The sequence below is a fragment of the Carcharodon carcharias genome, chromosome 6 (genome assembly GCF_017639515.1).
Source record: "Carcharodon carcharias isolate sCarCar2 chromosome 6, sCarCar2.pri, whole genome shotgun sequence".
Taxonomy (NCBI): domain Eukaryota; kingdom Metazoa; phylum Chordata; class Chondrichthyes; order Lamniformes; family Lamnidae; genus Carcharodon; species Carcharodon carcharias.
The window spans coordinates 134,626,412-134,640,448 of record NC_054472.1 but is presented as its reverse complement, the minus strand read 5'-3'; the positions used below and the strand labels follow the sequence as shown (position 1 = coordinate 134,640,448).

The following is a 14,037-nucleotide window of genomic DNA, read 5'->3' as shown; positions in this document are numbered from 1 at the left end:
GTAATGGTATGATTAACATTTAATAATGTGGATGTTGTTCAATGTGAGTTTATTATGTGTAAAAGTATGTGATCAGATTTAGTGGCTCACTACTGCACACTGATATATTGTTTCAGCTTTTAAACTGCATCATGGACATGGTAGAGAAGACGAGGCGGTCACTTACGGTCCTTCGGCGATGCCAGGAAGCTGACCGTGAGGAGCTTAATTACTGGATCAGGCGGTACAGTGATGCAGAGGATATAAAAAAAGGTAGTGGCAGCAGCAGCCATTCCAGACAACAGAGTCCTGTGAATACAGATCCTGCCCAACTAGGTAACAGTCATTAGGTACCATAACCTACTCTTTAATTTGGTGGAGTTAAGCTTATGATGCTGCCGTTACACTGTAAATCTGGTACCAACTTCACATCAATGTAAATTATGCATTAATTTCATGGTGTAACAGGTCCAAATCGATAATCAGTGTACCTAAACTGTCTTGATCATCCAATGGATGGTCTGGCGCTACAGTTGCTTTGTGTTGGTTCCATAAAACAGCTGGTGCTATCACTGGACTTTGGCTATGTAACCTTTTCGCCTTTTCCCTGCCTCTCCACCCAACCATCCTTCTGCTTCTGCTTTAGGCTCATAGACATGTGTCTTTGACAGATCAAAACGTTTGCAATCATGTGAAGCAGCTGCACACATGGATCCTCCAGTTTCCTCTGAACTTGATGACTGATGTACATATCTTTGCTGGTCAGAGCATCAGAAAATTGGAGGAATCTATTGCTCGTTAGTGTAACTGCTGACATGAGTGAGTCAGTGCCATTTAATGTGTCTCATTCTTAACAGGTTCCCTGAGGTATGACAATGAAATAAAATAATTTATTGCTTGCCATACGCCACTCTCCCATTTGTCTTGTGAAGTTTCCAACACTGCACCTAGCACTGGAGAGAGTCATCTATTGAAAAAACATCCGTGAAGTTATCCAGAAGTGGCTTTGCTCACATTGCTTTTTTTTTCCAGATTCCCATCGGGAGTTCCTTCATAGACCATCTGGCCACCTGCCAGAGGAAATATGGAAAAAAGCTGGTAAATGTTATTATGGAAAGCAGGGTGGGAGGAAAAGTGTGTGTTGTGTGTGTGTGTGTGTGTGTGTGTGTATTAGTTATATATGGATCTCAGTCATTTTACAGCATGGTGCACTCTTATTCAGTCTCCACGTTAAATAAAAATTACTGGGCCCTTGCTACTTTAAGGAAGCCATGGCTTGAGGTCATATGAGACAGTTATGAGATTTTCTTTTAATAAGAATATGTGAGATTGCCTGTTTTTCTCTTGTCAGAGCTTGGTAGCAAAATTATGAGGTTGTATGGTTCTGAAACCTGGGGTGGTATTTAATGGAGATGCCGGTTTCTCGCCGCTGGCTAGAGAGCCAGCGAGAGCCACACACACCTTTTTTCAAGAATGACCACCACATAAAGTAACAAGCAGGGCTTTAACTGAGCAGCAGTGTGCCTTCCCCGGAAAAAGGATCCTGGGAGCAGAAGCCCCGCCCACCAAGAGCTGACAGCCATTCAGAGGCTGGCAACTCCTCATTGTTCAGCAGCAAGGGTGGAGTGGCTGCTGCCAGTAATGCACCCACCCAAGGTCCAGAATTGCCGATGGACCCAGGCACAGGTGAGTGACCATGGGAGGTGTGTCGGCAGCAAGGGCAGGAGATGTGGCTCTCAGCGGGCCTCCCAGTTCCTGACATCGGGTCCTTCGATCAGGCATCGAGTGCTTTTGAATGAGAGACCATTCCCCTGAAAACCTGCAAGCAACCCAAGGGGTTTAATTTTTGGGTTTCCCACATGGCAAGTCCACTGCAATACCACCAGCAACGGGATGAGGCCCTTAAGTGAGCATTAATTGCCCACTTCAGGGCCTCAGTTGGTGGCAGGGCAAGTATGCTGTCCAGGGGTCTTCCCACCATAGATTTAATTGGAGCTGAGGTGAGAAGGTGGTCCCCACCCGCCACCCTCTGACCCAGTTAAATGCTGCCCCAGCAACCAAACGAGCTACAGAGAGGGCATTAAATTCTGCCCTGATTTCTGAAAATCCTGCTTGAATGATGTAATAGAAAAGGAATGTATGCCCATGATTTTACCCCATTGCACTGCGCAGCTGACTCTAGGCCATATCCTCAGTTTGTTACTTCGTTAGCAGAAGTTAATTTCATGTTAGCAAAAAGTTTGAATCAGTGTTTTACAAATTAACAAATGTAAACAGTCTTAACAACAACTTACATTTATGTAGCCCCTTTTAACATCATAAAACATCCTAAGATGCTTCAGAGTTATGAAATGAAATTGGACGCCAAGCCACAGAAGGTCATATTGAGGTAGTTGGCCAAACATTGGTCAGAGAGGTAGATTTAAAGGCAGGTAGGGAGGTTTAGGGAGGGAATTTAAAAGCTTACAGCCTAGACAGCTGAATGCGCAGCCACCAGTGGCCCAGCAATTAAAATTGGATTGTTCAGAAGCCAGAATTAAATGAGTGCTGACGGGTGAATGGGACTTGGTGCAAGCAAGGACTCGGAGCAACATTTTGATGACCTCAAGTTTATGGAGGGTAGAATGTGGGAGGCCAGGCAGGAGTCCTTTAGATTGGTTCAAGTCTAGAGGCAGCAAAGACCTGAATGAGGGATTCAACAATGGAGCTGAGACAGGGGCGAAGTTGGGTGATATTAATGAGGTGGAAATAGGAAGTCTTACTGATAGTATGAATATGTGATCAGGAGCTCATCTCAGGATCACATAAGACACCAAGGTTGTAAACAGTCTGATTCAGTTTCAATTACCAGATTCAATCTCAGGCAGCTGCCAGGGAGAGGGATTGAGTTGATAGCTGGAGAGTAGAGTTTGTAGCAGGGAATAAAAACAAAGACAGTTCAGTCTTCTCAATGTTTAGTTAGAGGAAATTTCTGCTCATCCAGTATTAGGTGTCAGATGAGGAGTGATAATTTCGCAACCGTGGAGAAGTCACTAGAGGTGGTCGTGAGGTAGAGCTGACTGGTGTCAGTGTACATGTGAAAACTAAGGCTGTGAATGTCACCAAGGGGAAGCATGTAGATGGGATATGGGAGGGGGGCCAAGAATATATTTTTGGGGGCAAAGTTATCAGAGTGGGAGCAGGAAGAGAAGCAATTGCAAGTGATTCTCTAGCAACAGTTGGATCAGAATGGAACCAGGCGAGTGCATTCCCAGCCAGCTGTCTATCAGTAGCAGGCCAATGGAGGAGGAAGGTGTGATCAACCATGTCAAAAAGGCTGCAGACAGGTTGAGAAGGATGAGGAAGAACTGTTTATCTTTGTCACAATCACATTTATAATTTTAACAAGAGCAGTTTCAGTACTGTGGCATGGGTGGAAATCTGGCTTGAGGGTTTCAAACATGGAGTTCCAGGAAAGATGGACATAGATTTGGGAGGCAAAGGCACATTCAAGGACTTGGCACAGTAAAGTGAGATTGGAGGGGTGCAAGGTTGTAATGATGCAAGGATTAAGAGTTGTTTGTTTTTAAGGAGAAGTGATGATGGCAAATTTGAGGGATATAGAATTACAGGTGCTGGGCTTAAAGTGGAAATTTTATCAAATTTGTTTGAGCTTCTTGAGTTTAATTTGTAATTTTAAACTAAAAAGTCTGTTTTCTTTTTAGCAACACCATCTTGAATTGTAGCCTATTAAGATTGGGCTTATCCTAGTCCACTACTCTGTAATGGCATTGTAACTTACAGTTGACTGCAATGATACCAGTCTCTGTGATTTTACACTGTTGCAGAAATACTCCCAGATGTGCAAATTGTTTCTGATTTGGCAAAAGTGACTAACTCATCTGCTTGAAGACAATTGTTGGTGCCCAGAATGTTAAAAATTGTGTCACTGTGGTGAAGAGAGGGTTTGGCCTAGAGGTGGTCTATCTCTAGGTGCAATACAAGATTGATTATGAATAGGGAACTTCTAGAAAACCTCTTTAAAAGTGGACTAGCCATCTCACATCCTGGTTCAGTTCATTGGGTCAGGGAGAGACCAAGAGGCCATGTCTCCATATTGCACACAACTTTCCTCTTTATCGGTCACAGGTTGAGGAACTTACATGAGGAGCAGCTGCCCTAATATGTTGTGAATTTCCTTCTGCAATACTAAGGAGTGTTTTTCTTGACCATCTAAGGGTCCTAATGAGCGAGGAGGTACAGAACATCCTATTTGTTAGTGTCACTAAAAGGATGTTACTCAGAGAAAAGTTTGTTATATTGTAGTGCCCCAAAATATGGGAGGCTTTCCTGGTGGAAGTATTCATTTGGAAAGTTTAACTTGGCTGTCAGATAAACTTGGTGGCCCAAGTAATGATACTTCCATACCTGAATGAGAAAAATTCACAGAAGTAACTTGGGTTCAACAGTGGCAGAGCTCATTAGTGATACAGATGATTACTATTAAGCCTTACCATCAATCCATCAACTCTCTCACTGTCTGCCCATAATTTCTTGCTATGAACTTCTGTGGTGCTACTTCCAATTATTAAGTGTCTGTTTCATTACAGAAGTTTTGTTGAAACAACAGTGGTTTCATATTTACATATCTGGTAACCAATGGCAGGCTCATCAAAGATGGCCAATGTAACAATTCAACAGACTGCAATACTGCTGGAGTGACTGGAATTCATAATTACTAGAACTGATGCCCACTTCATCTCTACATAGGCCACAAATGCTCCATTTCACATGAGGAACAGAGTAGCTGCTTTCTACCAGATAGGTTTGTCACCATACATCCTAAATGCTCCAAAATCTCAGCAAGTTATAGAATATGAGCACTGTACTGTCAGCAGGTCCTGAGTCCCACACAATGTCAATTGCTTTATCCCATCTGTCCTGGGACATCACAGTAGGAAGAATGCCCATTAACTGTCAGTGATAATCTCATAGCTAATAATTACTGCAGCTTTCTTTACTGTCGTGAGTTTTTGTGGCCAATGCCAGTCCATCACAGGATGAGATTTCAATTTAAATTACAGGAGGTTTTGGAACCCCTGTGCCATACACCTGGCATATAACAACCTGGATTCTGGGTTGTGTGGTTGGGCCAAGGGGAGTTTAGGAAGAGATTCTACAACAGGACACATAGTGTACACCAGCACGTAATGTTGTCAACTGCATCAATAAACAAAATGAAATCTGCTTCTGCATGTCTTCATTGATTCTGTACGGGTATAGAACTGGTGCAGTATTACTCATTTTACTACATGAATTGACCCCTTTAATTGTAGTTTATTTTTTGTCACATAGGGTTATCTTCAACCCTCTCACTGCCGGTCCATCATTTCTCACTATGAACTTTTCATGGTTTGGAGCTACATCCATTTATCGTTTATTCCAGTGTTCATCTGCACAAGGGTTTTACTGCTTTTTTCAGACAAAGAAACAGAATTGTCATGAACTGCATATTTAATTTATTGCACGATAGCCTACGTTTGCATTTCTCTGGTGGCTCATTGAGCATTGTCACCATCTGGCATAGTACTGAGCCAGTAGAGATCAGGAATGTCCGAGGTTCAATTGTTGGTCTCAGTTAGTTTAGTTGATCACTATTTTGAACAACTTATTAACACTTGTGAAGAATGCCCATATTGGATTAGCTATAGGAGAGCTACCAGTGCTTGTATGAATTACTGCATTGGGTAGAGAGAATCTCAAGCCAAGAAAATCATAAAAAGAAAAAGTCTGTAAGCTTAGCTAATTTAATTTTTATTTAACCTGTACCCATGTGACTGCAGGTTTTTTTTGCTGTTAGTAATAAAGGACTATTTTTGTGTGTTGATGTGCCCTTTCTCAGTGAACATTTTTAACACATTGATGTCAAGGCACCTATTTAACCAGACTATTCCACATTAATTTTTATTTATCTTGCCTTTTTTTGAGAAAATAAATAGGGTCTTTTTTGGTCTGATAATTAATGCATGCGCTTTAAACAAAAATTGATGTTCGATTGAGTTTTTGATTAGCAAGATGCTGAATCTTAAAGGGTCTGAGAGGCACACGTTTAAGTTACTGACTTTAAAAAAAATAGCATATTGTAGCATGAGGTTTGCCTATATATGGAATTGTAGCTTCAGTGTTGTGAAGAAAAGTTAAATGCTTATTTGTAATTTGCAGGAATTATTCAAGCACATTACTGACATCCCACCAAATCTCTTTACTGATCCCATGTGCCAGTGAGGCTCGAATGGAAATGCATAATTTTAATATAAATTGCCTGATTTGCATAGACAATTAGTCAAGCTACAGTTCTGATCGTAAGCAAAATTGTTTTTCTGTTTTTGCCATTGAGTGAGAATTTCAAATCACCTTGAATATTTACAGTAAAATTGACAGAGGATGCAAGGTGATTTTCTTTTAAAAAAAAACCTGCATATCCATTTTTGTGTAGAATTAATCTGTATTTGTAATGTATGCTTTATATATAGAAGATTTAATTGAAAAATGGGCCCAAACCCATTTGTACAATATAGACAAGTGTGTATATTGTCTACATTTTTTAAAATTTAAGTGTATATCAAAGTAATATTTCTATATAATATGCACTATGAGTTTCAAAGATCCAAATCCAGGGTTATATGAAGTATGAGTGTGAATCTGGTGAATATTTTATGGGAAAAAAGTGTGAATTTTAATATTTGATATGAAAGCAACTTGCCAAGTCTAGCTTAACAAAGTGTGGTGCAACCTACACTAATAGGTTAAACTGTAGTTGATAATCGTAGAGAGCATCGTATATATTCCTACATAGTTTCATAACTGCTACAGCAGAGATGTATGTACTTATCAAATAATTTTCACATAATACTTTTTTTCTAAAATCAATAAAATGGCATGAAAAAATTATTAAGCAGATAGTGAAACACTTCCATAAAACATGGCATAATCAGTTCTAATAGGGTGTTAATTTGTGCAATATTCCAGCTAATAATTAGTTCTTATTAAATATTACATTCATCATTGTCACTTAGCTTTTGTAAGTGAGGAAATTATAATGGATAAAAGTAATTGTGGAGGAATGTGCTATCCTTTTGATAATTACACCAGTTAATTTTTAATGAAAGATATTTATTGAGTGATGCCTTGTTATTTTTGGGGAATAACTGCATTGGACAGAATGTGTGAACTTATTAAGCATTTTATGTTTTACAGAAGAGGCTGTGAATGAAGTGAAGCGCCAGGCAATGTCTGAGTTGCAGAAAGCTGTGTCTGAAGCAGAGAGGAAGGCCCATGACATGATTGCTACAGAGAGAGCCAAAATGGAGCGCACCGTAGCGGATGCGAAAAGGCAAGCTGCTGAAGATGCACTCGCAATTATTAACCAGCAGGAGGATTCCAGTGAGGTAGAATCTCCCGTTACTTCCAATTCATGCTTGAGAAATCAAATTTAGCTGTAATGCTGATCCTGGATACATAAGAAATTTTTAAAAATCACCCTTTTTCCAACGGACTTCTATCAAGAAGTGCAGTGGAGTGTAAAGGAAGGCTGAAAATTAGGACTGGAGCTGAATAGATTGGGTTCCTGTCTTCCTGCCAGTTCCTCCATTTTTGAATGGCGGCACTGACACCAGAAACAAGGGCATTAACATAAAATAGGATATGGCCAGAGCTTTAGAATCATAGGCTGGGACTTACCTTGTCCCTGGCCTAGTGTAAAAGCAGTAGGCTGGTATACAGGGCTTCCAGTCAACAGATGTTAGCTTCAGGCCTGTGTTTTTCTTTTCCTGATTCTACTTCTGAATGCACTGGGGTGTGACCCTTTGAAATACAGCCTTCCTGTATTTGGCTATTCTACACGCATAAACCCAGACAGTAAGACTTGCCATGCTAGATGAGCCAGAGCATCATAATAGAGCTTCCGTTTGAAAGGGGGAAGAAGGGAAGGAAGCCTCAGAGTGGCCACATGTTTAAGATAATGATTGTGTGTGAATTAGCAATGATTCAGAAATAAAAGTGGTGAATTTGGGCCTCGCTAGTAACAGAACTCGACTTAAATGCAAAACAAAGTGGGGTGCAGTGTAAACCAGGCTGCCTTTTCACTTTAAGACAATTTTTCAGTACTGGTGATGACCAGTTTCACTCCTAAAGACTTATTGTAAAGTATCAAAGTTTTGAAGAACCTAGTTTCAGTTCTTTAGAAAAATATTTTACAGATTCAGTTAATAATGGTACAAAGTCTTTGCAAGTGAGCAGGACTATTTGCAGCCCTTTATTGCATTTATTACAGCACCATGTTAAATAATTCTGTTTGTGCACTGATTGTAGAATAAGACCGGCACAATTGAGAAGGGTGAGAGCCTATATATCACCTTTACTTTGCATTGAAAGTAGATTAAAAATGAATGGTATTTACATTACCAGAATATGGGACAAGTTTTAATTAAATTTTATTTAAATCTATAGTTGATGTTAAAGAACATTTATTTAAATTTTATTTTCAATAACAAAAATGTGCAACTCTAGTTTACAGTTTTCTTGCCAGCAACCTGAAGTGTCATCATGAATTAGTGACATATAAACGGAAGTTATTTCCCCAAAGTTGCTGATAGCAACAGTCATGCAAAATGGCGAGTTCAACTGAGATGCTTCTATTTAATATAGAATGTTGATAACCACTGCTAAAATCCCTGCCAGTAAGTGTTTTGAAGCTAAGAAACTGAAAAGCCAGCCATCAGCAACAGCGGGGTGCCCAATAGCTGTTATAGACAGTGCAGGGTCATTAGGTGCTTAGTGAAAATTAACAATTAGAGTTGTGACTCTGGAATGCTAATGAAGGCTTCTTGTAGTGACTGGAGAATGGTTATCTTCTTTACATTAGCATTTAATGTGTAGCATATGATTCTTGAGCAGAAGACCTTAAAATATCAGCAGCTAAATGCAGGAGTGAAGAAAATTGGTGCTTTATGCGTCTTGCAGCAATTACTCCAGCTCAGTATTTACTCAATGTTTACATGTCAGAATGATTGTGGAATCAGTTAAATTTAAACCAAATGTTAAAGATGTTTTGAATCATTACAGTAGGCTAAATTTTAGGACGTTGAGATCACTTCCATCACTGTATACTGTTTAGTGTCTGCGCAGACTGAGAGTTTAAAACCAGTTCTACCACTGAAGAAGAAAAATAATCTGGGAATCTGAAATCGAAGTATATTTTGCTGTCAATATACACCACCAACTTCTGAAAAAGAAATGTTTGAGATGTAAATCTTTCATTAACTGCAGCCTTTTGTTTTTCCTTTGAGGGGAAGAAGACCATGTTCTTCATCTAGGCTGTTTGGGTGGTGGTCTGCCAAGTATGGAGATGAATGCTGAGGCTCATCTATGTCATAAAGATTTTGCTGCAAATAGGACAGGATAGTGTAGATGATTGAGTTTTGGACAAGTTGATGGCTCGGGATTTCCTCTGCTTGCATTTTCTTCGATCTCTCTATATACATTTGCATTCAAAGAAGGCTGTAGAATTTTTTATTTGGTTGCACCAAATGCAGCGATCCTAGGCGAGCTTCTCCCTGGACTCAAAGTCAATGTTAAAACTCCGAAGTGAAGCATTCAGAGTGCCCTTGTAGTACTTCCTTTGACCAAGCACACCCCAGACTCAAAAGTCTCCATAGAAGATTCACTTTGATAAGTGAGTGTCAGGCATTTTGGCAACATGACCAGCTTAATTCAATTGTGACCATCTCAATATGGTGTGGCTGCTTGGCATGTCAGCTTGTGTTATCACTACAGTGTCTGGTATTTTGGCCTGCCATCTGATCAGAAGCTTCTGAAGGCGAAGGTGAAAGTGATTGAGCTACTTGGTAAGATGCAGGTACATAGTCCAAGTCTCACATGCGTGGAGCAGAGTGAGCATGACTATTGTTCTATAAACTTTCAGTTTGGTGGGCATACTTACTCCTCCATTCCCAGACCGATGTTCAAAGTCTGCCGAAGGCTACGCTTGCTTTGCATGTATCTAGTCTTATTGGACAGCATGGCCAACAAAAGCATGCTGATGAAGCTTGGAGCTGGCATGCAGCCCTGTTTAACTCTGTGATGCTCCCACGCTGTTAGAAATGGAGAATGCGATCAAACTCCTATCTAATGGCAAAGCTCTAGGAGTTGATGCTACCCTAGCTGAGGTCCACAAGGATGGAAGTCAATGCCTGGTCAAGAAGCTCACTGAGCTTTTTCAGTCTATGTGGGAGCAAGGAACTGTCCCACAAGAAAACATAAATGCCTCTGTTGTCCATGTGTACAAGTGGAAAGGAACTCGCCAATCTTGTGACAATCGTGGAGAAATCTCACTCCTCTCCGTCACTGGCAAAATCTTCACCAGAATCCTCTTGAACTGCTTAGTGGAATATCTCAAACAGGATCTGCTGCCAGAGAGTCAGTGCAGCTTTAGAAAAGGGCATGGAACTACTGATGTAGTGTTTGCAGTGAACAGAAAAAATGCAAAGAACAGAACATGGACCTCAACATCATGTTTGTTGACCTGACCAAGATCTTTTATACAGTCAGCTGTGTGGGCCTTAGGAAGATAATGAAGAAATTCAGTTACCCAAAGGAATTCATCATTATGGTTTGATAGTTCCTTGATGGTATGCTCAGGCAAATCCTGAATAATGATGAGTCTTCTGACGCATTCCCAGTGACTGCAGGTACACAGTATTGAAAAGCTATAATTGCACAGATCTTGCAAATTGACATTGAGTCTCCAATGGAAGAAAGAAGGATGCAATTGGATTTTGTCACTTAGCAGCTATGACAAATGTGGGTTTCTAGAATGCATTAGGAGCACCAAAAGTCAAAAATAAACAAACATGGGAGAGGCTGCTGCCCTAAGACCATTCCCTATCAAATAGAAAGGTTGTAAATATTCAGGAATTGCAACAATCAGCCAAAATGCAACTGCATGCAAAATCTATCAGGACAGATCACAAGCCTGTTTGAATAGGTGAAGTTCCATTTATTTCCAACACCAATGAGTCTAGCTTTTAAAATAAAATGAGCGCATCTCCCTCCAAGTGAATGAATTTGATTTGCATTTGAGTAAGTTCAGTTTTGCATGGCAATGCTGATTTATGCCGTACCACAGTGATAGATAGCAATAGCCCTCAGGTATCTCACCCATGTATCTATTCATCATGTGTGAACCTTGACAATTAAGGTCAATGGACTATTGGGTCCGGATTTTCATACTTCTGTACGTATCAGAAGAGAGGCGAGTGGGCTTTAAAAATAGTGGGCTGGACCTGATTCTGGGATTCCTTTCCCTGTTCCCATTTTGGGCAGTTTTGGCTGGCACAAGAGAGAGGTGTGGGTAACCAGCCCGCAAAAAACATTTGTGTTCTTGTAGGCTCCATTGTGGCAAATTTCAACCCTCCCACCACTGCAATTTTGATGGCATTGGGCCTGTTCCATTAATACATGTGATTCATAGCACCTCAGAGGTATCATGAACCATGGGGCAACCCTACCGCTGAGTTGGCAACCAAAAAAATAATCGGCCATTTAACATTCCCTTTGAAATACATTTCCCCTCTTACCTTCTGTAAATCAAACAAGAAAGAATAACTTATTACAAGATGGTAGTGATGTCAGTAAAACAAAGTGTGCATTCCCCTCTGCAGCTTTGTCAACATTCTATGCTGAGGTCAGTGCTTTAGTGCTTCTTGGAGCTCAGCCAAACATTGTTTGCTGAGGTAAGTGCCATAGTGATTCTTGGAGTTCAGCTAAACATTCATAATGAGAGCATCTGGCAGTTGTATCACCAAAATCATGCTGAACAGATGGCTGCTCATCTTTTTTTTCCCATATGGCCTCATTATGAATGTTTGGCTGAGCTCCAAGAACGTGTGCTGAGCTAATTACATTAGCCAATGTTAATACAGCTGCAGAAAGGAGTTTTTGATTGACATTTCTATTGCCTTGTAATAAGTTATTCTGTGTTTGTGGTTTTCCAATGCCTCTGTGTTTATTTATACATGATTAAAATGTGTGGAGTGGATAAAAGCTTCTGACATTGGCACTATCAGTGACTGTGGTTGATTGACACTTAAGAGGTTGCAAGCTCAGCTGATTTTTTTTAAGTATATTCTCAAAGTCTCTGCTTTTTTTGTGAATTTCAGGATCATTTCAAGATTAGCTGATGGCTCATTGGTTTTGTACATAGTGGATTCTGGGAAAGTGGGTATGGAGGGCATGGGAGACAGCGACATGGAAGAGGAATAGGGGATATGGCGGATATTGGGGGGGAGATTTTTAAAAATTCTTTTATCGGATGTATACGTTGCTAGCTAGGCCAGCATTTTTACTACCCATCCCCAAGTACCCTTGAAATGGTAGGGAGCATGGGAGAAATGAGCGTGGCTTGAGTTTGGGGGAGGGAAGGTGGAGGTGGGTGGTTGAGGATTTGAGGACTTGATAGTCATGATCACAGCTAAGATAAAAGCAAAAGACTGCAGATGCTGGAAATCCAAAACAAAAACAAAAATACCTGGAAAAACTCAGCAGGTCTGGCAGCATCCGCAGAGAGGAGCACAGGCAACGCTTCGAGTCCGAATGACTCTTCAACAGAACTGAGCAGTTCTGTTGAAGGGTCATCCGGACTCGAAGCGTTGCCTGTGCTCCTCTCTGCAGATGCTGCCAGACCTGCTGAGTTTTTCCAGGTATTTTTGTTTTTGTTTTAGTCATGATTACAGCTGAGCCAATATCCCAGTAAATGGAAATGAGCCTTCGAGCCTGCCAGTCTTACCATCCGCCCACCCCTGTTGCCGCCTCAGATCTGCCTCTGGAGCAGTGGGTACAACTCCATCTCGCCCCATCTCACCTGAATGAAAACATAATGGCTGCGGAGATCTTGGACAGAGGCCATCAGAGACCGCTTTACGAAGTCGGTACCTTTTCCTCTCACTTCCTGTCTCCTTCATGAAAATCTAGCTTTTGGTGTTTGTAGTGTCACAGTTGAGTCTAATTATGTTCCTTAAACCAAAGAAAACCCAGTCATTCCCTCAAAGTTCAATGGCACCACTATTATGGAGTCCCCAACCTTCAATATATAGTGGGACATCATTTGATGACCAGCTTAGTACCAATACTCTGGCTACAAGAGCAGGGCAAAGGTTGGGTATTCTTTCACAAATTTTTTTTAATTCATTCATGAGATGTGGATGCCACTGGCTAGGCCAGCATTTATTGCCCAACCCTAATTGCCCTTGAGAAAGACAAACGGATGATCTCTTCTGTACACTATCTACAAAGCTCAAGTCAGCACGTGGTTCAATCGCTGACTTGAGCTCACCTGGAAGTGAGCTACTGGAATGACATTCAAAAAATCTTAAGACATGAACAACAGAGTAATTTTCTAAATTGATGCATCTGGACTCATATGTACCCAATGTATGTACCCATACTTTGCCAGTGCATTGTGACTGCAGTATGTACTAGCTATACATTGCACAGATGCAACTCGCCAAGATTACTTTGATGGCACCACCCTATGTGGAGAGCCTGGAGTTCAGTTCAAAACAGGGAGGAGAGCTGGGGTACCTCTTCCATGTCTCTTTTGATTGGCCAAGTGGTTTAAATCAGAAGACATTATTACAGCTGAAGGGTACGGTTAAGAAATTCACTTTTAAAACAATTAACATCCAAATGAACTAATTAAATAGAATAGCGATGGCTGGGCAGGCGATGTGTTGCAGCTGGAGTATGTGGGATCCACAGTAACCACATCAGGTGTTGGCTGGTCGAGGAGCTTCTGCTCAGAGTTGACGAGCTGAAGTCTGAGCTTCAAACACTGCAACTCATCAGGGAGTGGGGGAGTTACCTAGACACTGTTTCAGGAGACAGTCACACCCCTTAGATTAATTGCATCACATTTGGACGGTGCAGGGACAGGAAGGTGTGACTGCAAGTGAGGCAGGTATGGGGATCCAGAATTTGCTTTGGAGGAGCCTCAACCAATGCCCTTGTCCAATAGGTATGAGG

General features: G+C 41.0%; 1 protein-coding gene across 7 annotated transcripts in view; it reads left to right on the top strand.

Annotated features, from left to right (window-relative positions):
* The window catches only part of runx1t1 (RUNX1 partner transcriptional co-repressor 1), an 88,344-nt gene that overhangs the window by 60,674 nt on the left and 13,633 nt on the right, over positions 1-14,037 (top strand). For 5 of the 7 annotated variants that reach the window (XM_041189040.1, XM_041189036.1, XM_041189038.1 and 2 more), the window contains exons 8-10: positions 117-315; positions 1,012-1,077; positions 7,216-7,409. In XM_041189040.1, coding sequence (XP_041044974.1) covers positions 117-315; positions 1,012-1,077; positions 7,216-7,409 — 459 coding nt within the window. The remainder of the gene's footprint in view (positions 1-116; positions 316-1,011; positions 1,078-7,215; positions 7,410-14,037) is intronic. The other 2 variants (XM_041189042.1, XM_041189037.1) reach the window with 2 other exon arrangements.